The sequence below is a fragment of the Hyla sarda genome, chromosome 1 (genome assembly GCF_029499605.1).
Source record: "Hyla sarda isolate aHylSar1 chromosome 1, aHylSar1.hap1, whole genome shotgun sequence".
In the NCBI taxonomy this organism is placed as follows: domain Eukaryota; kingdom Metazoa; phylum Chordata; class Amphibia; order Anura; family Hylidae; genus Hyla; species Hyla sarda.
The window spans coordinates 247,780,921-247,807,186 of NC_079189.1; the positions used below are offsets into that span (position 1 = coordinate 247,780,921).

A 26,266-nucleotide genomic window follows, 5' to 3' on the forward strand; every position below is an offset into this window, starting at 1 on the left:
CCTCTCATGAACCGTGAAAACTCATGGACTTCTATGCACCGCCGCAGACGCGGGCCTCCAAAGATGGCGCCGCAGCGTCTTCTTCCTCTCCCAGAGCGGGTAGGAGCTCTAACCACATGTTAGATAGACGCGGCATGCTAGAAGATATACGGCGTAGCACTTCGCTACCTCCGAGGGCAGATATGTCAGATACCATAAGCTCTGCGAATGGTGCCTCGCCACACGATGATCCGAATGTCCGAGATGCGCACAAAATGACAGGCTGTGCCTCGGTTCCCGTGTCCCCGCCATCGACTAGTAACAGCCCGCTCAAGCAGCGCCCTCGTTTGGAGTCTGCCACACCTGAAGAGGACTCTAACCCTTTGGTTGCTGCCTTTCAAATTGCAGGGGAAGAATTCTTCAGCACAGTCCCAGGATCTGAGGTGCCAGTTACAGAGGTCACTCTAAAGCTTATGCTTCTACTTCTTAACACCTCAATTACTAACAACTTGCTGCCCACCCTACAACCCATACGTGCTGCTGTCATTGAAGTAGAAACAAGAGTCGAACATGCAGAATCTAATTTTGCTGTTCTTGTTAAATCACACAATGATCTCATAGACTCACACTATGATCTGGACTCTGAAGTAACAGCATTACGTGTAATAGTAGCGGACATTGAAGACCGCTAGCGCAGGAACAATGTAAAGTTCCGAGGCATCACCGAAACTATTACTCCCAAGGAACTATCCGGCTACCTCACATCCCTAATGCAATCTTTCCTGCCTGAGGCTTCACCTCCAGAACTCCTACTTGACAGGGCCCGCCGGGACCCAAGACCGTGACACTTGGCAGAAGACATGTCTAGAGATGTGCTCGCAAGAGTGCACTTTTTTCATATCAAAGAGGCACTCATGCTGAAGGCTAGAGACCGCACCAACGTTCCGGAGCAATATCAGAAAATTGCGCTTTATACTGACTTATCTGCTGCCAGTCTACAGATTTGCAGAACCCTTGCCCCAATTACCTTAGCTCTATGAGAGGGGCACATACTTTACAAGTGGGGTTTCCCTACATGCCTGCTGGTGCACCGCAACGGCAAAATGCATGTAATCTGCTCCCTTGAAGAAGGAGTGAAGCAACTGGAGGAATGGGGAGTTTTTGTGACTTTGCCTACCAACAATAACTCTACTTCCCCTGAAAGAGTGCTCCCTACGTGGCAAATGGCTGGACGCTCCAAGAAAGGTCAACGGTGATAGCTGCGTGACTTGGTCTCAGACTTTGCAGTATCTCATCACCAATTCCTGGACTTGTCCGTTTTTATAGGCTCATTGGAGCTTGTTTGTCTTGTTTGTCCTCCTGTGTTTCCCTTCCCATTTTTTCCCCTTTCTTGTTGCAGGTGCTGTTTCCTGATTGAGTACCGATGCTTTCTATTCCCGCAGACATCTACAGTTGTTTTGCCAAGATGCATTCATCGAAAGCATACTATGAACTTATCATGCCTGTGAAGATCGCATCTCTCAATGTTAAGGGGTTGGAGAATCTACCTGTGGGCTGAAGCTAAACTGTTAAATTGTGATGTCCTATGTGTTAAAGAGACACATCTGTTGAAAGAGGATGCTTATAGAATCAAACATAAATGCTTCCCACACATATTCCACTCTCACTTTGGGAGGAAATCTAGGGGAGTCCTGATAGCATTTATAAACCCCTTAGCTTTGCAATTAATAGAGGAAATTTCAGACCCGCTAGGTAGATATGTGCTACTGGTATGTAAATTGGACAATGTACTTTATACCGTGGTGTCTTTGTATGCCCCGAATATTAGACAACTTTGTTTTCTCAGAAAAATCTTTCGCATTGTACATAAACATGCACAAGGTCATCTAATTATTGCGGGGGACTTTAACGCAGTCCCTGACTCTCTTGCTGACACCTTATCAGCGGGTAAAGCGCGTCCACTCTCCCGATACTGCACAGTAAAGAGCTATATGACGCATGGAGTCTTCTTCATGCAGGTGAACAAGACTTCACCTTTCACAGTACTTCACCTTTGGAACAGTACTTCTCTTTAAATGCACAGGGGGGCATTTCCAGTTGCACCGTGTGGAATGCCCTCAAGGCAGTTATTCGAGGATCTCTGATCAAGTTAGGACACAGTGAAAAAAGAGAGAACAAAACGGTTGGACCAACTGCTAGCAGACCAAAAAGAGGTGGAGGACTTCAACAAAAGGTCACCTTCTGCCACATATGCGACTAGACTCAAGATAATTCGAGAATCCATTCAGGCCCTCTTTTATGATCAATATGCCAGACAACTACAGGGTGGGCCATTTATATGGATACACCTTAATAAAATGGGAATGGTTGGTGATATTAACTTCCTGTTTGTGGCACATTAGTATATGCGAGGGGGGAAACTTTTCAAGATGGGTGGTGACCATGGAGGCCATTTGGAAGTCGGCCATTTTGAATCCAACTTTTGTTTTTTCAATAGGAAGAGGGTCATGTGACACATCAAACTTATTGGGAATTTCACAAGAAAAACAATGATGTGCTTTGTTTTAACTTAACTTGATTCTTTCATGAGTTATTTACAAGTTTCTGACCACTTATAAAATGTCTTCAATGTGCTGCCCATTGTGTTGGATTGTCAATGCAACACTCTTCTCCCACTCTTCACACACTGATAGCAACACCGCAGGAGAAATGCTAGCACAGGCTTCCGGTATCCGTAGTTTCAGGTGCTGCACATTTCGTATCTTCACAGCATAGACAATTGCCTTCAGATGACCCCAAAGATAAAAGTCTAAGGGGGTCAGATCGGGAGACCTTGGGAGCCATTCAACTGGCCCACGACGACCAATCCACTTTCCAGGAAACTGTTCATCTAGGAATGCTCGGACCTGACACCCATAATGTGGTGGTGCATCATCTTGCTGGAAAAACTCAGGGAACGTGCCAGCTTCAGTGCATAAAGAGGGAAACACATCATCATGTAGCAATTTCACATATCCAGTGGCCTACATGATGATGTGTTTCCCTCTTTATGCACTGAAGCTGGCACGTTCCCTGAGTTTTTCCAGCAAGATGGTGCACCACCACATTATGGGTGTCAGGTCCGAGCATTCCGAGATGAAAAGTTTCCTGGAAAGTGGATTGGTCATCGTGGGCCAGTTGTATGGCCCCCAAGGTCTCCCAAACTGACCCCCTTAGACTTTTATCTTTGGGGTCATCTGAAGGCAATTGTCTATGCTGTGAAGATACGACATGTGCAGCACCTGAAACTACGGATACCGGAAGCCTGTGCTAGCATTTCTCCTGTGGTGTTGCTATCAGTGTGTGAAGAGTGGGAGAAGAGGGTTGCATTGACAATCCAACACAATGGGCAGCACATTTGTCAGAAACTTGTAAATAACTCATGAAAGAATAAAGTTACGTTAAAACCAAGAACATCATTGTTTTTCTTGTGAATTTACCAATACGTTTGATGTGTCACATGACCCTCTTCCTATTGAAAAAACTAAAGTTGGATTCAAAATGGCCAACTTCAAAATGGCCGCCATGGTCACCACCCAACTTGAAAAGTTTCCCCCCTCACATATACTAATGTGCCACAAACAGGAAGTTAATATCACCAACCATTCCCATTTTAACAGTCAAACCATGAAGCTTTTATTAGGTAATGAAAGCACAACAAAGGAACAAGTCATCCCAAAAGGATGGCAAAATCGCGGGCCTACTAGGCCAAGCGACCACAAAACAGATGAACACATGGTGTACACGACGTACAGTTAGGCATAGAAAAAACACATGAAATGCAAAGCAATCAGGGTATTACATACCAGTAAGAATGAGACATGTGCTGTTCACTCGGGGTGGGAATGAAAGAGAAATTATGTTAATACAAGGAAAAGCAATGAGACATACTGGGACAGTGCGTGGAAGTCAGCCACGGTTCCCACACCTCTTCAAAACGGTCAACAGAGCCCTCTCTAATGGCAGTAATCTTTTCATTCAGCATAATGAGGTTTATCCTTTGTATCACAGTGTTGAAGTGCAGTTGAGGCTTTTTCCATTGGGAGGCTATATGTATGCGGGTAGCCAGTAGAATCAGCTGGATTAAGTGGAAAGGTTTAAACTTCATCCTCAATGGTTTGAAACCCAGTAGGCAGAAGGCAGGTGTCCTAGGGACGGTGCACGAAAATAAAGAGGAAAGGAGATTTAGAATTCTAACCCATAACTCAGTGACCACAGGACATGACCACCATACATGATACATGGTCCCATGAAGCCCACAATTTCGGAAGCATAAAGGGGAAACTGATGGATAAATAACGTGCAATTTAGCGGGGACAAAGTAAGTTCTGTACAGAACTTTAAGTGTTGTCTCCATCAAGGACACCTGCCAGCTGCCACGGCTCAAGGTGGTGCAACAGTCCTGCCACTGTGATAATGTCAGGGTGGTGCCTAAGTCCATTTCCCAGTCAACCATGAAACGGAGCTTGTCGTCTCACGGAGGGGCATTCAGGTGAGAGTATATAAAGGAGAGTAAACCTAGCCTGTCGGGCGTGAAGAGCATGCTTGATTCAAAAAAGGTAGGGGAGATAGCACCGAGAGAGATCACTTGTGAGCGAAAGAAGGAGAAAACTTGTCTGGCACGCAGAAATTCAGTGTGGGGGGGGGGGGGTGTTAAGTGAAAGTTTTCCAGTGTAGGAAGCCGTAGCCTTACCAGTACACCGTGTAGGCGGAGTAACTTGCCCTGCACCCACCAGGAAAAATTTGGCGCGGTCAACCCAGGAGGGAAGAGAGGATTAGAAAGAATAGGAAGGAGGGGAGAAACAGGAGACTGAAGCTGAAATTTGAAGCGCACCTGACGCCAGAGAGACAGCGAATATAAAACTACCAGGGCTGAGGAGGGGAGTAGACCAGTCAGGGGGTAAGAAGTCCACATGAACGCCCTATAAGAGTGCGGATGGAGTAAAGAGTCCTCCAAGGTGACCCACCGAGGAGTCCCCTCAGTTCGGTTAATTAGTGCGAGTTGCGCAAGCCTAGCAGCGTAATAGTACTTAAGAAAGTTGGGGACTGACAGACCACCAACCTTTTTAATATAATGCATCATAGAGCGCGCAATACGGGGGCGTTTATGTGCCCAAATATAGGCGAAAACGTCCCGTTGCAATGCTCGGACATCACGGTTGACTACCGGTATGGGAAGGGAACGAAATAAATATAGAATCCGGGGCAAAATGACCATTTTAATCACGTTTATCCGCCCTGTCCAGGACAGATAAGGAAAATCCCACTTAGCCAGGTCAGAGCGGATAGAGGCGTACAAAGGGGTATAGTTACATTGGTATTAAGAGGTGACAGATTGAGTGAGCTTAACTCCTAGATAATTCAAGCCTCGGGAAGCGTCCTGAAATTTAAAATTATGGGCAATAAGGGCCTTGAGGTGTTCTGGTACATTACAATGCAAGATTTCTGATTTGGAGACATTCACCCGAAGACCAGAAAGAGCAGAAAAGGAATCAAGAAGAGAGAAAAGGTTCGGCAGGGACACCAGAGGTTCAGTAAGCGTCAGAAGTAGGTCATCCGCAAACAATGAAGTCTTGTATTCGGATGAAGCAACCACAACACCCCGAATTTCCGGATGAGCTCTGATTTTAGAGGCCAGAGGCTCCATCACCAAGGCGAATAAAGCCGGAGATAGAGGGCTCCCTTGTCTGGTGCCCCTGCCGATGGAAATAGGCTGAGGAGAAGTAGATGGGAGTTTAAGAAAAGCTTTAGGAGAGGAGTAGAGATGGGACAAGACACTCACAAAAGGTCCAGATATTCCAAATTTGGTTAAGACCGCAAACAGATACTGCCAAGAGACACAGTCAAAGGCCTTTTCTATATCCAAAGATATTGCTGACATAGGGACAGAGTGGGCGTGTGACCATTGTATGATGGAGATAATTTTCCTAATATTATCAGGAGCCTGACGGCCCGGCATGAAGCCCACTTGGTCTAGATGTATCAAGCTTGGCAGGTATCTGTTAAGGCGGGCCGCCAAAATGGAAGTCAACAATTTCAAATCAATATTAAGTAAGGAAATCGGTCTGTAATTAGCCACATCTAACTGATCCTTGTGAGGCTTGGGAAGCACAGTAATAAGTGCGTCCAAAAACTCAGAAGGAAGGGGAGAGGAGGACATTAAGGAATTATATAGGTTCAGTAAATGAGGTATTAACAAGGGTCCGAACTTTTTATAGTAGGCCGCGGACAGTCCATCGGGCCCCGGAGACTTGCCAGCCTTGAGATGGGAGATAGCATGTTCAATCTCTTCCACCGTTATGGGGGCATTAAGCGACTCTCTGGCATCAGGAGAAAGAGTCGGGAGGGAAACAGAAGACAGAAAAGAGCCAAGGGTGTCCGTGGAGGAAGCGGGACGAGAAGGTTCAGTATAGAGATTAGAGTAAAAGGAGTGGAAAGCAGAGGCTATTTTGTCAGGGTGGGAGGTACGCAGTCCAGGGCGTATTTGCAAGCTATGGACCCTATTGAATGTGGTAAAGCGTTTCAGCATAGAAGCCAGCATGCAGTCAGGTTTGTTAGCGTACCTGTAGTAGGACGCCTTCGTCCACCTCAACGCTTTCTCTACCTTAGTGGATAGAAGAGCATCCAATTGTACTCTAGTATCTCTCAACTCCCTATAAAGAAACAGCGACGGGTTTTGCTGGTGTGCAAATGTAAGGCTATGTAATCTAGCTTCTAGCGCTACCCGGGGCTGAGTCCTGTCCCGTTTAATACCCATGGCCGAAAGGGGGATCGGAGGGGGTTCATGAAGTTAAATGCTGCAAGCACCATATCATGATCCGACCAGGGTGTGACTACATGTCTAGCATACAATAATTGGGGTAATGATGTAGTATTGGTTAGGATCCAATCGATGCGGGTGTAGTGCCCTTGTGCGGGAGGATAATATGAATAGCCTCTGGTAGAACCATTATATTCTCGCCAAGTGTCTGCTAGAGAGTGTGAAGTAAACAGGGAGGAGAGTGTGCGCTGTTGAGTCCAGGACCTACGGAAAGAAGTCGGGTTTGACCGGTCCAATTTACCATTAAACACTAAATTAAAGTCTCCCGCCCACAATAAAACGTCATATGTCAAAGTGTCTAGCATGTCACACATACTCTGGAAAAAGGGGATGGGAGAGTCAGTAGGAGCGTATGTGTTCAGTATGCATAACCGTTTGTCATATAACAATCCACAAAGCACTAAATATCTCCCCTCAGAGTCTAATCGTTCCTCCTGGACTTGAAAAGGAAATGTGTTATGCAGCAATATCATTACACCCCTGCATTTCGTCTTATAATTGGACATAAAAAACCTGGAATAAGCCCTGTTGAAAAAAGTCGGGTGGGGCGTAAAGTGCGTCTCCTGCAGGCAGATGATTGCCGGAGCATGTACTAGATAAGCTCTAAAAGCTTTACTACGTTTCAGTGGGGAATTAAATCCTCGCACATTATGAGAAAGCACTTCACTCATGACTCCAAACAAGACGGTTGCATAATATAACACCCACACATTATTAGAGAGAGAAAATTGCGTAGACCATACTGGGATACCACCCGGAGTGAACCGAAATACAGTACCCTGTAGCTCTGTAAGGGAACCATAGAGGCGCACACCATGAAACAGTCAAAACTAAAAAAAAACTGTACAAACAGAAGTAAAAAACATGTTGAAAGTCCAAAGAACCTGGAAAGACAGACCATCAAAAAGCATGGCCTGTCCTACTTCCAAGTACCCACATCAGGGTGGGAGGGGCGCCATAGTCAGACGTTGAGCCAGCCTGTTATACATACAAAAAGGCCGACAGAGACCTGTCCAAGTCAGTGCCAAAGAATAGGGAGTGGATGTGTCACCAAGAAAAAATAGTGGGAGGGGGAAGTACACAGGCACCACGGTGCATACGTACCACTTCCAAGAAAGTAAACAAGGGGTCAGTGGGGTGGCCACAAAAAAAAAAAAAAAAAAAAGGAATACCAAGGAGAGAGGGGTCTGGAAAAGTAAAAATAAAAAGTCCCTCCCGAGGATGACCAGGGGTCTCCGATTATTCAAAGATAACATGGAAAGCAGTGGCAGGATGTGGAGGTTCACCAACCGGTACAAGGAGGTCAACCTAGTGGGTCAGAAGGAGCCTCGAGTGGTGGAGAGCGGTGGGCCGTGGCGACCGGCTGCCACATCCGTGCGAGGCGTCCAGGGCATTGAGGGAGCGGAGGGAGATCCAGCACTGCAACATTCTCGTGGACCAGAGCAGCTCTAGCATCCGGGAGGGTTTGAACCGTATGAGTGCGGCCATTCATCTGGAAGGTGAGGGAGAATGGGAACCCCCACCTGTATTTCACTCCATCTCTTTGCAGGGCCAAGGTTATCGGGCGTCTCTGCGACGCGCCAGAGTAGTTGGCGCCAGATCTGAGTATAAGCGCACAGAGGGGGGCAGACCCGGCAAGGTGGACAAATTTCGTGCGGCTTGCAATAAAATGTCTCTCACCTCTGGGTAGTGGAGCTTCATTATGATGTCTCTCGGCAGGTCTGAGTTCTTAGGCCTGGCCAGTGCTCTGTGGATCCGATCCAGCCGTAGGAGCTCCGGCTCCAACTGGGGAGCTAATTCAAAGAACATTGCAGTGACAGTTTTAGAGAGGTCAGTAACTTCCTCAGGCAGCCCCCTTATGCGCAAGTTCGCTCGGCGGGAGCGGTTCTCCAGATCCTCTAGTTTCAGTTCTAGGGCCTGGAGTTGAGCGGAATGATCCTCAATATCGCGTCTGTCAGACTCAACGGTGTCCACCAGCTCGTCCACCTTGGTTTCTGTGTCCGCCACTCACTGTCCCAGGTCATGTATCTGGAAAGTGATATCGGTGACGGCCTTAGCGAGTTCAGACTGGAATAGGGTCTTGATGCGGCTGAACATAGCCGCTGGAGTAAGATCCTCACAAGCTAGAGCTTCCTCCTCGTCGGAGTGAGTAGCCCTAGAGTCAGCGCGGGATGCCGCCATCTTGGTCTGCACGCTTGCCCTGAAGATATCAGGTATAGATTGCGAGAGGCGCTGTGTATTCCTCTGGCTTCCTCTCCGTTGCGAGCTGGGCATGTTCCCCCACAGAATACAGCAAGTCTCTGGCGAAACGGAGCCGGTATACGGCGCTGAGTAAGGCTGAAAGCTCAGGTCGGCGCGGAGCTCACATGAGGCACATCCTACCGGTGAGCTGCGTGCATGCGCCTCTCATTCCCATTTTATTAAGGTGTATCCACATAAATGGCCCACCCTGTACATAAACTTAAAGCGTACCTGTCATAGTGCAAAAAAAAGAAAAAAAGTGATATGTTACTCAGGACCCAATCCTGATCATGTGCATATAATTTTTATGTGTCTCAGACCTATATATCCAGAGATATAAGCATTTATCTGCTGGTGAGTTACTTTTTCATTGTGCAGGCTGGAGGGGGCGTGTCAGTCTGTCTCCCTCACAGGAGCAAGCCTGTGCAGACAGCCAATCAGTACTCTCTACTCTGTAACCCTTTCCTCTCTGGTTTTATGCTGTGTCATGTGTCAGAGGAAGATACTTGGAGATTGCCTGCAGTAATCAGAAGACATTATCGTGAATTCATAACATGATAAAATGTATAAATATAAGAATAGATCTTTATAAAATTAGTGCAAGGATTTTTTAGATAAAAGTACAGCATTTTTATGAATACATGTTCTATCTGTTTTATCTTCTCCTAGTAAAGTTGGATGCTAATCAGCATAGCTGTCACTATGTGTGTCATTCATCTTTCACAGACTCCTGAATGTCTGATCAACTTTGTCATTCAGGAGTCCGAGAAAGCTTTGACTATTTCAGTATGCTGGGAGTTGTAGCTTAGTAACAACTGAAGCTGCAATGTTTGTAAATAACTGTGTTAGAGCAGTGTTGCCTCCAGCTGTTTTAAAACTACAGCTCCCAGCATGTCCACACATCCTTTATCTGTAGTTTTGCATACACAATAGAAATCTCCTATACTGGATACCGGTATGCTTTACGGCCGGTATCCAGTATGCTGTAAATTCTAGACTAGTCTGTCTTGCTAAAAGACAGGCGACCCCTAGTGGTGGCTATTTTGAGCTTGAATTTCAGGTGAAAATAAAAATTTTTTTTTAACAGGTGTATATTGTGAAATGTCATATTATAATGAGTCCTGCAATATATGAAAATTTTTTAACAATGACAGTGCCTCTTTAACCCCTTACTGCAAATGGACGTTCATAAACGTCCTAAGTGCGGTCCCTGTCTATAACGTGGGGTCCCGGCGGGACCCCGCGTCATAGCGGGATGGTCCCGGCGCCTATTCACAGCCGGAACCAGCGGCCACGCGCTATTAACACTTCCGATGGGGTGCTCAAAGCTGAGCGCCGCATCGAAAGTGAAACCAAATGCTTCCCGGCTGCTCAGTCTGGCTGATCGGGGTCATTGCGATAAAATCGCGGGGCCCCGATCAGCTACCCGGAGAGAAGAAGGTCTCTTACCTTCTCCGGCGGCGTCCGGACTCCGATTGATTACTCCCAGCCTGAGTTACAGGCTGGAGCAATCAATCACCGATTTCACTTATTGTTGCCATGCAACGGCAAGGCAGCAGTCTGTGAATGAAATCAGCCATTGCAAGCTGATAGGTCTCTATGGCACCTATCAGCTTGCAAAAAAAAAGTGTAAAAAAAAATAAAAATGCACATATGTGGTATCACCGCGTGTGGAAATGTCCCAGTTATAAAAACATACCGCTTTTTAAACCGCACGCTCAATGGCGTACGCGCAAAAAAAATCCAAAGTCCAAAATAGCGCATTTTTGATCACTTTTTATACAACAAAAAAGTGAATAAAAAGTGATCAAAAAGTCTGATCAGAGCAAATGGTACTGCTAAAAACTTCAGATCACGGCACAAAAAATGAGCCCTCATAGCCCCCTGAACGCAGAAAAATAAAAAAGATATAGGGCTCAGAAAATGACAATTTTAAACGTATACATTTTCCTGCATGTATTTATGATTTTTAACCTATATAAGTAGGGTATCATTTTAACCGTATGGACCTACAGAATAAAGATAAGGTGTCATTTTTACCGAAAAATGTACTGCGTAGAAACGGAAGCCCCCAAAATTTACAAAATGGCATTTTTTCTTCAAGTTTGTCAGACAATGAATTTTTTTTCTGTTTTGCCTTGGATTTTTCGGTAAAATGACTAATGTCACTATAAAGTAGAATTGGTGGCACAAAAAATAAGCCATAATACAGATTTTAGGTGTAAAATTTAAAGGGTTACAATTTTTTAAAGGCAAGGAGGAAAAAAAACGAAAATGCTAAAACGTGAAATCGCTCAGTCCTTAAAGGGGTACTCCGCCCCTAGACATCTTATCCCCTATCCAAAGGATAGGGGATAAGATGTTAGATCGCCGCGGTCCCGCTGCTGGGGAGCCCTGGGATCCCCGCTGCGGCACCCCGCTCTCATTACAGCACAGAGCGAGTTTGTTCTGTGCGTAATGACAGGCGATACGGGGGACGGAGCAGCGTGACGTCATAGCTTCGCCCCTCGTGACATCACGGCCTGTCCCCTTAATGCAAGTCTATGGGAGGGGGCGTGACGACCGCAACGCCTCCTCCCATAGACTTGTATTGAAAGGGGCAGGCTGTGACGTCACGAGGGGCGGAGCCGTGACGTAACGATGCTCCGGCCCCTGTACTGCCCGTCATTACGTGCAGAGCAAACTCGCTCTGTGCTGTAATGAGAGCGCGGTGCCGCAGCGGGATCCCAGGGCTCCCCGTCGATCTGACATCTTATCTCTTATCCTTTGGATAGGGGATAAGATGTCTAGGGGCGGAGTACCCCTTTAAGGGGTTAAAGCCCAATACTACCAGTTTGATAACAAAATGGGAAAACTGTTAGCGAATAAACTGAAAAGCAAACATACAAAAAGTAGAATTCCATATCTTTGGAACCCCACCTCCACTCATAAGTTACAGTCCCCAAAAGATATAGCGAATAGTTTTATGGATTATTATGCATCCCTATATAATCTCTCCTGGGATGGGAACATACACCAACCCACACAAGATGATGTCTTGTCTTATCTCCAGACACTTCACCTTCCTTCTCTACAAGACTCTCACTTAAATGTTTTGAACGCACCCTTCACATGCCTAGAGATTTCTAAAGCTATTAAAGCCCTACCTACAGGAAAGTCCCCCGGCCCTGACGGGTTGATGGCCTGCTACTATAAAACGTTTTCACATACTCTTTTGACCCCCGCTGCCAATTGGGGCATGGGAAAAGGACCTCTCTCGGATCATAACTGATCAGGAATGGTCGGAGGCATACAAGTGGACAAAAAAAGCTTTACCTTCTGTACTTCATCTTGAGGCATTTCTAAAGTCTAGATTACGCTGGTATCTCACCCCAGATAGGTCACAAACCATATATCCAGGAGCAACCTCAGAATGTTGGAGGGGATGTGGTGCTAGAGGCACCTTACTTCATGTTCGATGGGAATGCCCAGTTATACGTGGTTATTGGCAGGGAGTCTACTCAATGTTAAGATAAATTACCTGTGGTGACTTTGTATGGTCCCCCTCTTTAGCTATCTTATTGTTAGACTTGCATTCTATCCCAACTCCATATAAAAGTATTGTGTGTAAAATCTTAGTACTAGCGAAATTGATAATTACTAGACATTGGAAATTCCAGGAGCCACCGGTATTAAATGAACTACATTCCTTGCTACAATTTTCTTAAGGCGTGCCATATCTTTAAATACAGGTGCACTCCCATCCTTACAAAATATATGGGAAACTTGGTTGAATTCGCCTTTTGCACAACTCTTGGTATAGTAATTAGGAGGGAGGTTTTGGGGGAGCCTTGACGGAGGATAATTTGAGATACTCAGTTGAATTCCTATATAGCAAATACACTCATACTTACTTTTGCATGTGGAAATGTCCCTGGGCTGCTGTTCAGAGCACGATCATTACACATCTGCAATCCCTTTACTTCTATAATGGGATTTTCTAACGGCCGTTTAACAGCCGATTCCCAGGGTTTTTATAACGGGCATTTATAACGGAGGTATTTTTTACAGTGTGAAAGCAGCCTTAGAAGTTTAATGCTTACATCATAAAATTCTGCAGCAGTGTAAGAACTTATTTAAAAAGCAACAAGACAAGAGTGTAAATATTATCTTTGGAATATATATATAAGGTGTGCAGAGGCAGGTCATAAAGAGAACACCAGTTTAGCTTCAAATACTTGTCTGTATGAAATCAGACATGCAAGCAGTAGCTGAAGTAAACTTATACTATTTTAAAGTTGAAATACCCTCATCTAAAAGGCACCATAAAGGGAAAAAAAGAAGACAAAAATACAAAAGAAGACACCAGCCCAGTGTAAAAATGTTCTACAGATGAAGATAAAAGATTGCTGTTTGTATTCTCATTGATGAGCTGGAATCTAGTGTATGACAAGACATTCCAGAAGTTCTGCGTTTATATCTTGTGCTATAGCACAGCATTTAACAGTGTTTACAATCTAAAGATTGCATGTAATAGTCTCCTACGGGGACTAAAAAATTGTAAAAAAATAAATTCATAGATGTGAATAAGACCCTTTTCCCATTTTTCAAATAAAATAATAATGTAAATAAAAATAAACATACGTGATATCCCTGCAAGCATAAATGTCCAAACTATTAACCCCTTAAGGATTATGGACATAAATGTACGTCCTCGTACTTAACGCACCAGGACGTACATTTGTGACATGTACATGAAGCGAGCACAGGAGCTTCATGCATAGCAGGTTCTGTCTGCTATCAGCAGCCAGGGATCAGCCTATAATGGAGGACATCAGTGATCGCACTGATGTCTGCTAATAACCCCTCAGATGCAGTAATCAACATTAATAAAGGCATCTGCAACAATGTGGCAGTTCTGATGGCTGATCTGATCACCCAAGGCACGACTGTGGGAATCAGATCAGCCAAGATGGTAGACGGAGGTTCCCTCACTGCCTCTGGCTTCCCTTATGGGGTCTACTTTTCTGGTCTGCCTTCTAGCAGACCAAAGAAGTAGATCACCACTAATACTGATCAGTGCTATTCTTATGCATAGCAATGAACAGTATTAGCAATCTAATGATTGCTATAAATAGTCCCATATGGGGACATAAAAAGTGTAAAACAAATGGTTAAAAAACATTTAGTATCGGTACGTGCGTGTCAGAACTTTCAAAATATAATGTTACTGATCCCGTATGGTGAATGGTGTAAAGGTGAAAAAAAAATCATAATAGCTGTTTTTTGGTCACGTTATATTTAAAAAAATAAATAAATAATAAAAGCAGTTAAAAAGTCCCATATACACAAAAGTGGTACAAAAAAAAAAAATACAGATCGTGGCACAAAAAAGAGCCCTTGTACAGCCTTGTATACCAAAAAATAGAAAGTTATAGGAGGTCAGAATATGTCAATTTTAAACATACTATTTTTGCAAAAATTAGTTTGAGTTTTTTTTGTTTCAATCCAAGTAAGTTTATTGAAAAGATTCAAAAGATATACATGCATAGATTAGAACACTGACTGGGGAGCACCCCAGGAAAAACAGAAGACAATCAAAAGGAAGTAACAAAAGTTAAACAAACCACAATAAACAGGCCACCACGTTACAGCAAAATAAATAAAACTGCTGAAAAAGTGATCCCATCAATACAGAGACACACAGTATTTCAGGCGCGTATAATAAGATGAAAGCCATAGCTCCTATACTATCTGGAAACGGTTGTTTGAGGGTTTTTTTTAAACCACAGAATAAGGAAAACATGTAATTGTAAAGTGCAGAGCGTGAAAACACAACCCCCACACTTTCCCCACACAAATATTTTTTTGTTTTGCCATATATTTTATTTCAAAATGAGTGATGTCATTACAAAGTTCAATTGGTCATGCAAAAAACGATCCCTCCTATGAGTCTGTGGATAGAAAAATAAAAGAGTTGTGGCTCTTATATAGGCACTGTCAGATTCAAAAACTTTTTGGCATCTTGGCAAAAGATAATTTTATTTCCTTTAAAATCACGGCTTATAAAAAAAACACCACTTAGGTTCCCCATACCAGCCACAACATAAATCTGTCTGGCTGCAGCATAATCTGTCCATGCTAAAGCACCAGCATAGACAAAGCCTATTAAAGGAGTACTCCAGAATAGGAAAATTGTACTCCATACTGCCAGCAGTAAAAAAATAAAGAGATACATACCTTCCTTCTCTTCCCCGGAGCCTTCGGTAACCCGTTCCGGTCTCTGCCACGATCCTCTTCTGCCGCGGCCGAAAACGTCACACTGCCGCTCAGCCTATCGCCGGCCGAGTCGGGACTTCGCTGTGGCCGGTGATTGGCTGAGAGCAGTATGACACGCCGCCCACCGGCAACCAGGAAGAGGATCGCGGCGGAGACCGGAGCGGGTTACTGGAGACACCGGGGGAGCGAAGGAAGGTATATACCTCTTTTTTACTGGAGTACTCCTTTAAGTGAGGGCAGAAGTAGCACTCTGTGCTCACTCCTGTATTATGAAAGCATGAAAACAGCATGAAAACAGAGAGGAGGGGTTATAGAGTGAGTGAATAAAGAGTGAGTGAAAAGAGACCCTGAGCAGACTCAGTAAGGAAGATAAGTCATGCAGTGAGGACACACCCCCTTCAAAGAACAGAATGACAAACCAAATGACTAACAGATATTTGTGAGAAATATAGGTGCTAATAACATAATAATATATGTACATGATCAGAATTAGGTACTGAGTCACATACAACATATTTTTTTCTTGCTGGATATGACATGTACTCTTTAAAAGGCGAGGAGGAAAAAAAATGCTAAATTGCTAAAATGCTAAATTGAAAATTAACACTCACGTTTCAGTAGAATGGAACACAGATGATAGTGGATATGCTGGACCTGTGTGGTAGATGACTTGGACCATACCAGGGAGCGGAGTCTGAAGGTGCTGCTGGTTTTTACCAGAGCCCGCTGCAAAGCCCCATGTACTTGCTGCGGCAGGCGGCACCCAGGTCGCTACCCCTGGCACAGCTCGATCACACAGGCGGCTGAGGATATTCGAGGCACAGGTGGGATAACGCAACTCGTGGTCTGGATAACAGGAGGTCAGGCCAGGCAGCACAGACTGTGCTCTGGCCACAAGCACCGGCCGTGATCTCCCTTGTGGACACAAATGAGGTTGTACGCTCCATGTAAGTCCAACTTGAAGACCTTGGTCAGGTAGACTGTCAAAAACTTATGAGATAAAAGGTTGTGGGTAACGGTTCTTGATCGTGATTTTGTTAAGTCCCCTATAGTCAATGCATGGACGGAGTGTGCCATCCTTCTTCCCTACAAAGAAACCTGCTCTGGCAGGAGAGGAGGACTTACAGATAACTCCCTTTTGGAGAGTCTCCTGGTCTCAGGAACCGATAGAGGGTATATCATTCCTTGAGGAGGAGTGGTACCAGGCAAAAGATCTATAGGGTAGAGTAAGGACGATGTGGAGGCAGAGACTCAGCCTGTTTTTTGCAGAATATGTCAGAGAAATCTTGGTAAGGTGGCGGCAGGCCAGGTAAAGGAGGAAGACGAGAAACAACTTTAGGCTGAACATAGAATTCAATCTTTTCTTACATGACGAGAGATTCTGTACAGAAGTGAACCATACAGTCCAGATTTTGTCCATTAACAGAGGAGATGAACAAGGGCTTGGCAAGCCGAGTAAGGGGAAGATGATACTTGTGAACCAAAGAAGCATCAAGTCACATGCTGATCCAGAATCCAAAAATGCTGTAGCACTGAAGGAAGACTTGGCTGAAGCGAAGACTTGTACAGAAATATTTAAGCATGGAGAGGTAATATTCACACCCAGGGACACCTCTCCCATGTACCCTAGGTGTGGGCGTTTCCAGGACGCTGTGGGCGAACTGTACAGTCCTTGAGGAAGTGCTCCTGGCTAGCACAATACAAGCACAAATTCTCACTGCATCGTCGTGACCTCTCCTTTTGAGTAAGATGAGAACGATCCACTTGCATACCCTCTTTGACAAGAGGCGCAGGAAACTGAAGAGGTGGACGTTAATGCAAGGGTACCAAGCAAGGATATCTCCATGTTCGGGCAGGTTCCCTCTCTAAGGGCAGTTCCTCCTGTCTCTCAGCACAAGGCAAATCAATGTGTGTGACCAAGTGGATAAGTTCAAAGAAGATAGAGGATCCCAAGCTACGAGGGCATCTTTAACCCCTTAAGGACTCAGCGTTTTTCCGTTTTTGCATTTTAATTTTTTCCTCATCACCTTCTAAAAATCATAACGCTTTCAATTTTGCACCTAAAAATCCATATGATAGCTTATTTTTTGCGCCACCAATTCTTCTTTGCAGTGACATTAGTCATTTTACCAAAAAATCCAAAACGGGAAAAAAAAAATCATTGTGCGACAAAATTGAAGAAAAAATTTCATTTTGTAACTTTTGGGGGCTTCCGTTTCTACGCAGTGCATTTTTCGGTAAAAATTACACCTTATCATTATGGATATTGTCGTACTTCGGAAAAAAAATCATAACTACATGCAGGAAAATTTATATGTAAAAAATTATCATCTTCTAACCCCTATAACTTTTTTACTTTTCCGCGTACGGGCCGGTATGAGGACTCATTTTTTGCGCCTTGTTCTGAAGTTTTTATCGGTACCATGTTTGTATTCATTGGACTTTTTGATCACTTTTTATTCATTTTTTCATGATATAAAAAGGGACCAAAAATACACTATTTTGGACTTTGGAATTTTTTTGAGCGCACGCCATTGACCGTGCAATTTAATTAACAATATATTTTTATAGTTCGGACATTTTCGCACGCGGCGATACCACATATGTTTATTTACACAGTTTTTTTTTTTATGGGAAAAGGGGGGTGATTCAAACTTTTAATAGGGAAGGGGTTAAATGACCTTTGTTAACTTTTTTTTCCCACTTTTCTTTTGCAGTATTATAGCTCCCATAGGGAGCTATAGCACTGCACACACTGATCTCCTATGCTGATCCCTGCAAAGCCATAGCTTTGCACGGATCAGTCAGATAGGGGCTTGATTGCTCAAGCCTGTAGCTCAGGCTTGGAGCAATCAATCGACGATCGGACGCCGCAGAGAGAGGTAAGGAGACCTCCGCCTGCGTCCCAGCTGATCGGAACATCACGATTTTATCGCGATGTCCCGATCAGCCCGACTGAGCTGCCGGGAACCGTTTACTTTCGTTTTCAGACGCGGCGGTCAACTTTGATCGCCGCGTCTGAAGGGTTAACAGCACGCGGCACAATGATGGGTGCCACACGCTGTTAGCCCAGGGTCCCGGCTATCGTTAGCAGCCGGGACCCACCCGGTGTGATGCAGCGTGACCCCGTTTCTCACACCGGGACCGGGCTTAGGGCGTACAGGTAGAATTCCCTTGACAGAGGTTCAGCAAAGCCATCTCAGCAGAAGAGGCATGTGCGGGTTCCTCAAAGACATTGCGAAATTCTGCAAAGAAAGCCGACAAATTGGAGGATACCGGATCACCACAGTCCCAAAGGGGTGTAGCCCAGGCAAGGGCTTTTCCAGACAGTAGACTAACAACAAAGGCCACCTTCGCATTTTCAGACATGAGCTCCAAGTGCAAAGAGCACTGTGTAACAAAGCCTCTGCATAACTTGGAATCACCATCATACTTAGAAGGTAAAGGCCGATGTAGCTGGGAGTCAGAAGACACTGCAGGAACTGATGTTGGGAGTGGGCCAGGTTGCAGTACCTGCTTCTGTTGTTGCTGCAAGGCCAATAGCTGTCATCACATCACAGCAGACAATTGGGTAAGTTGCTGTGCCTGTCGTGCCAATTGCTGAGACTGATGTACCACAATGGAGGGAAGATCCGCGACTTCAGGCAGGGGTACCTCAGCGGGACCCAAGTTCGGTAGATGACTCGGACCTTACGAGGGAGCGGAGTCTAAGGTCCCGCTGGTTTTCACCAGAGCCCGCCGCAAAGCGGGATGGACTTGCTGCGGCAGGCGGTACCCAGGTCGCTACCCCTGGCACGGCTCGACCACACAGGTGGCTGAGGAGATTCGAGGCACAGGTGGGATTAGGCAATTTGTGGTCTGGATAGCTGGTAGGTCAGGGCAGGTGGCACAGTAGCATAGTCAGGAATGTAGCAAATGGTCAGTAGGCAGGCGGCAAAGGAGCGAGGTCAGGTCACAGAGCAAAGGTATGATACACGGAAAGGCAATACACAGGAATGCTTTCTCTAAGGCTCTAGGGCAACAAAAATCCGGCAGGGAAGTGTGGGAGGTGGAGGAATTTATCACTGTTACTTCACTAATGGGTGCACTGGCCATTTAAATCTAAAAGCTCCGGCGCACGCGCACCCTAGGGAGCAGGGACACGCATGTCGGAGCAGAGAGGCAGTGGCGGGGGCAGGAGAAGCACCAGGTGAGTGATGGGATGGGATTCGCATGTAGGCGCGTCCTGCGATGCGAATCCAAGCCCCACCGGCAGCAGCAGGTAACGGGACCATACGCTCACAGTCACCGTGTGCGGTCGGAGCGCATAACTTAACAGCCCTTAAGGGGTAAAGCATTCTTAGTTTCCATAATTTTTTCCACACCTTTTTTACAGTACTGTAGGCCAATAGCTTTCTCAGCAGCCTGGGACTGCCATCACGCCCCCTCCTATAGACTTGCATTGAAAATGGCGTGACATCACGATATTCCGGCCCTGTGGTCGTCACGGTGCACACTCTGAGCCTCCATCACTGCGGAGAGCTTGCAAAGGTGGGTGCTGAATGACATATTGTGGGGGTCGCCACCTTTGGATAGGGGATAAGATGTATTAGGGCCAGAGTACCCCTTTAAATCTTTAAAATGAATCTCTTTATGCGTTTTAATGGCAGCTCAATTACAGCTTCAAGAAAAACTTAACCATAACATCACTATGTGTATGAACCCTTAGTAATTTAATTTAGTCACAAAATATTACATACAATAATAGTGCATACAATGTACTTTCAAGTTCCTAATTGAGGAAATAGACACATTTTGCATATTGTTATTTTAACTAATTTAACTAGACCCTTTAAGTTAGAGTAAAAAAAAAAAAAAAAAGGAGGCCACATAGTTTAGATAACATTCTCATGTCTCTAAAACTTGAACGTAAGCCAAGGTTCACTTGGGGTTGTGGAAATAAAAGGAAGAAGAGGCATAAATAGTTTTCTCAACTAAAATAGAAAATTTGAGGCTGTGCAACAAAAAAGGTAATATTTGAAATCATCCAAATAATTTACTCAACTTAACCCTTCTTACATGCCATACTTGTAGGGTTGGATTGACTTTTGTCTTCACACCTGATTCCCTTTAAGGACATGTTCACATGGATGAAAATGTGTGGAATGTCTGCATGGAAAACAGGTGCAGGACAACTCAGAAATGCATTGTCTCATAGACAGCAAAGCACTTCTGAGTTGAATCTACAGAATAATGTCTATTTGCGTGCACAGTGCAGCAGAATCACATTTAAATCAATTGGACTTCTGCGGAATTCTGGAGGTCTGTTACAAGAGCGGATTTCCTGCAGATTTATAAGTCTTTTTTTTTTTTTTTTATACTACATTTAATAGATTTTACTACCACTGGGTCTGCAAAAAGTCCACAAATCTGCAGATTTTGTGCTGACTCATTGAAGCTGACCCATTTTTTTTTTTATTTGACTATGCTACAGGGGCTGTGTGACGGTGGTCTCACAATTCTTCTGTGATTATAGCCCCAATATTTATTTTTAACAGCATACAAAATTACTCAGGATTTCCCAGATTGCAGTGCGTTGAGACTTGACATCATTAGTAAGGTGATCAAAGGGAGTGGAGCGACCGCTGGGTGGGAGAGAGATCATTTTGCAACAGCTGTAAGCACTCTGATTAGAAAACACTGACCTCATACTTACAAACTATGGAACTATGGGATATGTAGTTTAGAGAACAAACTTCAACAGGAAATACCCAATTCTGGTAGGTACATACTACTAAAATCACCTTATGGTGGATAACCCCTTTAATGATAGTAAGACCCGCTGCAGATATTCTGCAGCAAATACTCAGCAGAAAATATGCGTGATTCTGCTGCCAAAGACCTACCGCAGACATCCAGGGAGAGTTCCCATTACAAAGACAGAGTTAGGTGTTCAATGCTTGTCTGCTGACCCATCACAAAGCTCGATCAATCGTGTGACCTTTCACTTAATCATTGTCCGATGAACATGCAAAGTGCTGCTGATAACACAAAAGATGCAACTGTAATGGATGTATATGGGTATACTTATATATATCTAAAATGCCCATTTGGGATGGGGACTCCATGCTTCTCTGTTACTTGCTCACCCCTCCCCCTAGTCATTCTGCTCCTTCCTGTCTGGCCCACACCATCGAAATGACTGGAGGAAGTCACCAACACCTAGAAGGACAAGGCCCATCCCCCTAATGCTATTTTGCTCCATCCTGTCTCCCCCCTCCCATCGTGTTCTTGAACAAAGACTGAATAGCCCGCCAAGCATTTCAGGAAAGGACTATACCTTATATGGTGTGCATATGGTATGTCAAGACTAAGAACATCCCCCTAGTGAGGGTGGGAATTTATGCTAAGTACAGAGGTTATGTAACCAAGTGAACAGGCTAATTAAAGGCAGAAGCATTTGAAACTGACAACGGCTCTGTTTGATTTACTTTGGTATAATTCGGTATATAAATTCTGTATATGGATTTGGCCGGGAGTAAGATAGTTACAAGAGCACTGATAAAATCAATCAGCTGACAAACAAGCTTTTTCACATTTGAGGCTGATCTCTAGCCCTTTTACATGAACCAATTAACAGAAACATGCATTCCTATGAAAACTCATTTGCCTTAAATGGCCTGTGTAAAAGGGCCTCAAAGGGGTGCTCCAAAGAATAGGGGATAAGATGTCTGATCACGGGAGTCCCCCTGCTGGGGCCCCTGCGATCTCCCGCAGCACCCAGATATCTAAAAAAAATCCAAGGTTTTTGAAGAAGTGGTCGTGATAACCAACACGCCCCCTCCCATAGACATGAATGGACGGGGCCTGGCGTGATGTCATGAGGGGTGCAATGTCACAATCATGGCCTCTGGCTCCGAGCGTTCTGAACAAATTGTTCAGAACTCTGGTGCACTGGAGTACCCCTTTAACCCCTTAAGGACTCAGGGTTTTTCCGTTTTTGCACTCTCGTTTTTTCCTCCTTACCTATTAAAAATCATAATCCTTTCAATTTTCCACCTAAAAATCCATATTATGGCTTATTTTTTGCGTGGCCAATTCTACTTTGCAGTGACATTAGTCATTTCACCCAAAAATGCACAGCGAAACGAAAAAAAAAATCATTGTGCGACAAAATCGAAGAAAAAACGCCATTTTGTAACTTTTGGGGGCTTCCGTTTCTACGCAGTGCATATTTTGGTAAAAATTACACCTTATCATTAATTTGTAGGTCCATACGGTTAAAATGATACCCTACTTATATAGGTTTGATTTTGTCGCACTTCTGGAAAAAATCATAACTACATGCAGGAAAATTTATACGTTTAAAAATGTTATCTTTTGACCCCTATAACTTTTTTATTTTTCCACGTACAGGGCGGTATGAGGACTAATTTTTTGCGCCGTGATCTGAAGTTTTTATCGGTATGATTTTTGTTTTGATCTGACTTTTTGATCACTTTTTAATGGTATAAAAATGTGACCAAAATACGCTTTTTTGGACTTTGGAATTTTTTTGCGCGTACGTCATTGACCGTGCAGTTTAATTACTGATATATTTTTATAGTTCGGACATTTACGCACGCGGCGATACCACATATGTTTTTAAATTTTTTTTTACACGGTTTTATTTTTTTTATGGGAAAAGGGGGGTGATTCAAACTTTTATTAGGGAAGGGGTTAAATGACCTTTATTAACACTTTTTTTTTACATTTTTTTTGCAGTTTCATAGGTCCCATAGGGACCTATAACACTGCACACACTGATCTCCTATGCTTATCACAGGCGTGTATTAACACGCCTGTGATCAGTGTTATCGGCGCTTGACTGCTCCTGCCTCGATCTCAGGCACAGAGCAGTCATTCGCCGATCGGACACCGAGGAGGCAGGTAAGGCCCCTCCCGGTGTCCTGTCAGCTGTTCGGGACGCCGAGATTTCACCGCGGCGGTCCCGAACAGCCCGACTGAGCAGCCAGGTCACTTTCACTTTAGAAGCGGCGGTCAGCTTTGACCGCCGCTTCTAAAGGGTTAATACCGCACATCGCCGCGATCGTCGATGTGTGGTATTAGCCGCGGGTCCTGGCCGTTGATGAGCGCCGGGACCGACGCGATATGATGCTTCATATCGCGGGAGCAGGCGCTGGACGTAAATATACGCCCTGCGTCGTTAAGGGGTTAAGCCACCCTCTTCTAAAACTGAATCTCTTTAGCCTCAGGATAGTACAGGGTGGGCCATTTATATGGATACACCTTAATAAAATGGGAAGGGTTGGTGATATTACCTTCCTGTTTGTGGCACATTAGTATATGTGAGGGGGGAAACTTTTCAAGATGGGTGGTGACCATGTCGACCATTTGGAAGTCGGCCATTTTTAATCAAACTTTTGTTTTTTTCAATAGGAAGAGGGTCATGTGACACATCAAACTTATTGGGAATTTCAAAAGAAAAACAATGATGTGCTTGGTTTTAAAGTAACTTTATTCTTTCATGAGTTATTTACAAGTTTCTGACCACATATAAAATGTGTTCAATGTGCTGCCCATTGTGTTGGATGTGTTGTGTCAATACAACCCTCTTCTCCCACTCTTCACACACTGATAGCAACACCGCAGGAGAAATGCTAGCACAGGCTTCCAGTATCTGTAGTTTCAGGTGCTGCACATCTCGTATCTTCACAGCATAGACAATTGCCTTCAGATGACCCCAAAGATAAAAGTCTAAGGGGGTCAGATCGGGAGACCTTGGGGGCCATTCAACTGGTCCACGATGACCAATCCATTTTCCAGGAAACTGTTCATCTAGGAATGCTCGGACCTGACACCCATAATGTGGTGGTGCACCATCTTGCTGGAAAAACTCAGGGAACGTGCCAGCTTCAGTGCATAAAGAGGGAAACACATCATCATGTAGCAATTTCGCATATCCAGTTGAATGGCTCCCAAGGTCTCCCTATCTGACCCCCTTAGACTTTTATCTTTGGGGTCATATGAAGGCAATTGTCTATGCTGTGAAGTATGAGATGTGCAACACCTGAAACTATGGATACTGGAAGCCTGTGCTAGCATTTCTCCTGCGGTGTTGCTATCAGTGTGTGAAGAGTGGGAGAAGAGGGTTGCATTGACAATCCAACACAATGGGCAGCACATTGAACACATTTTATAAGTGGTCAGAAACTTGTAAATAACTCATGAAAGAATAAAGTTACGTTATAACCAAGCACATCATTGTTTTTCTTGTGAAATTCCCAATAAGTTTGATGTGTCACATGACCCTCTTCCTATTGAAAAAACAAAAGTTGGATTCAAAATGGTCAACTTCAAAATGGCCGCCATGGTCACCACCCATCTTGAAAAGTTTCCCCCCTCACATATACTAATGTGCCACAAGCAGGAAGTTAATATAACCAACCATTCCCATTTTATTAAGGTGTATCCATATAAATGGCCCACCCTGCAGTAGCAGTCACCTCACTAGCTTGCCGTCTGCTCTGCAACGTATATATCCTGCTTGGCAAAACAACACAATTACTTCTGCAAAGACATGACCCTCACTTCACAGGTATCCATCCTAATCAGCTAAACACAGGTATGTGCCGTATCTTCTTGAAGGGGTACACCGCCCCTATAAATCTTATCCCTTGTCCAAAGGATAGGGGATAAGATGTCTGATCGCAGGGGTCCGGCCGCTGGGACCCCCTGTGATCTCCGGCCCAGCATCCCGTAATCCGCATGCACAGAGCAAACTCTGCTCTGTGCCGGAGTATGAGTGACCACAGCCGTCACACCCCTTTCAATAGACCCCTCACAATCAGACATCTTATATCCTATCCTTTGGAGTATCGCTTTAAAGGAGATAGCCAATAGTGAAAATCTTAAAATAAGTACCTGCCACAGGCTAGACCTTGACTCCATGATGCCTCCGCACTTTTCATTATATGTCTGCCCCATTCTGTTTGTATGCTATGCCACTTTGAAAATAGCAACACTTCCTGGTTATGGAGCCTGAGCTCCCATCATCCTCTTCACTCAGAAAAAAATTACTTCCTCCCAAGTCTGTAACATAATGTACACCCCCAAAGCCTGCCCATATCACCCCTACTGTGCTAAATCTCTGCCCTTCTTATTGCTCACCAATCACAGCACTCACATATTGAACCAATCACAGCACTCCTGCTTGAGCCTGAATGAGGACGTACACAGCTCCTCCCCCTGCTGTTTACACAGGACCTAATTTATCATGGGGAGGTTTCACGTTTGCACGGGGAAAGCACTGGGGGGGGGGGGGGGGATGATTTCTATATGTGAGGAGACATATTACACTGCAGGGGCTGGTGGTGTATAGACTACAGGGAATAAATATCATACTGGGGATGATTTCTATGTGTGAGGGGGGGACTCCTGAATGACATGCTGGGAGTTGTAGTCCCTGTTATGTGTGTGTATGCCAGTGTTTCCCAACCAGGGAATGCTGGGAATAGTAGTTTTGCAACATCTGGAGGCACCCTGGTTGGGAAACACTGGTGTAATATGAATGATGTGTATGCTGAATAGGCTAGATACAGTGTTTCACAACCAGTGTGCCTCCAGCTGTTGCAAATCTACAACTCCCAGCATGCCCAAAGTCTGTCAGGGCATGCTGGGAGTTGTAGTTTTGCAACAGCTGGAGGCACACTGGTTTGGAAACACTAGCATAAACACACATAACAGGGACTACAACTCCCAGCATGTCATTCAGGAGCCCCCCTCTCACACATAGAAATCATCCCCAGTATGAGATTTATTCCCCTGCAGTCTATACATTCCCGGACCGTTATTATGTCTCCTCACACACGTCCTCCCTCCCCTCACCCCATGAAAACTTGAAACCTCCCCATGATAAGTTAGGTCCTATGTAGACAGAGCAGGGGGGGG

At 44.7% G+C, this 26,266-nt stretch overlaps 1 protein-coding gene across 1 annotated transcript in view; it reads right to left on the reverse strand.

Annotated features, from left to right (window-relative positions):
- PDE4C (phosphodiesterase 4C) overlaps positions 1-25,406 on the reverse strand; it is a 934,858-nt gene extending 909,452 nt beyond the window's left edge. Inside the window, exon 1 of the mRNA XM_056570177.1 lies at positions 25,241-25,406. Coding sequence (XP_056426152.1) covers positions 25,241-25,287 — 47 coding nt within the window. The 5' untranslated portion in view covers positions 25,288-25,406. The remainder of the gene's footprint in view (positions 1-25,240) is intronic.
- Positions 25,407-26,266: the final 860 nt, after the last annotated feature.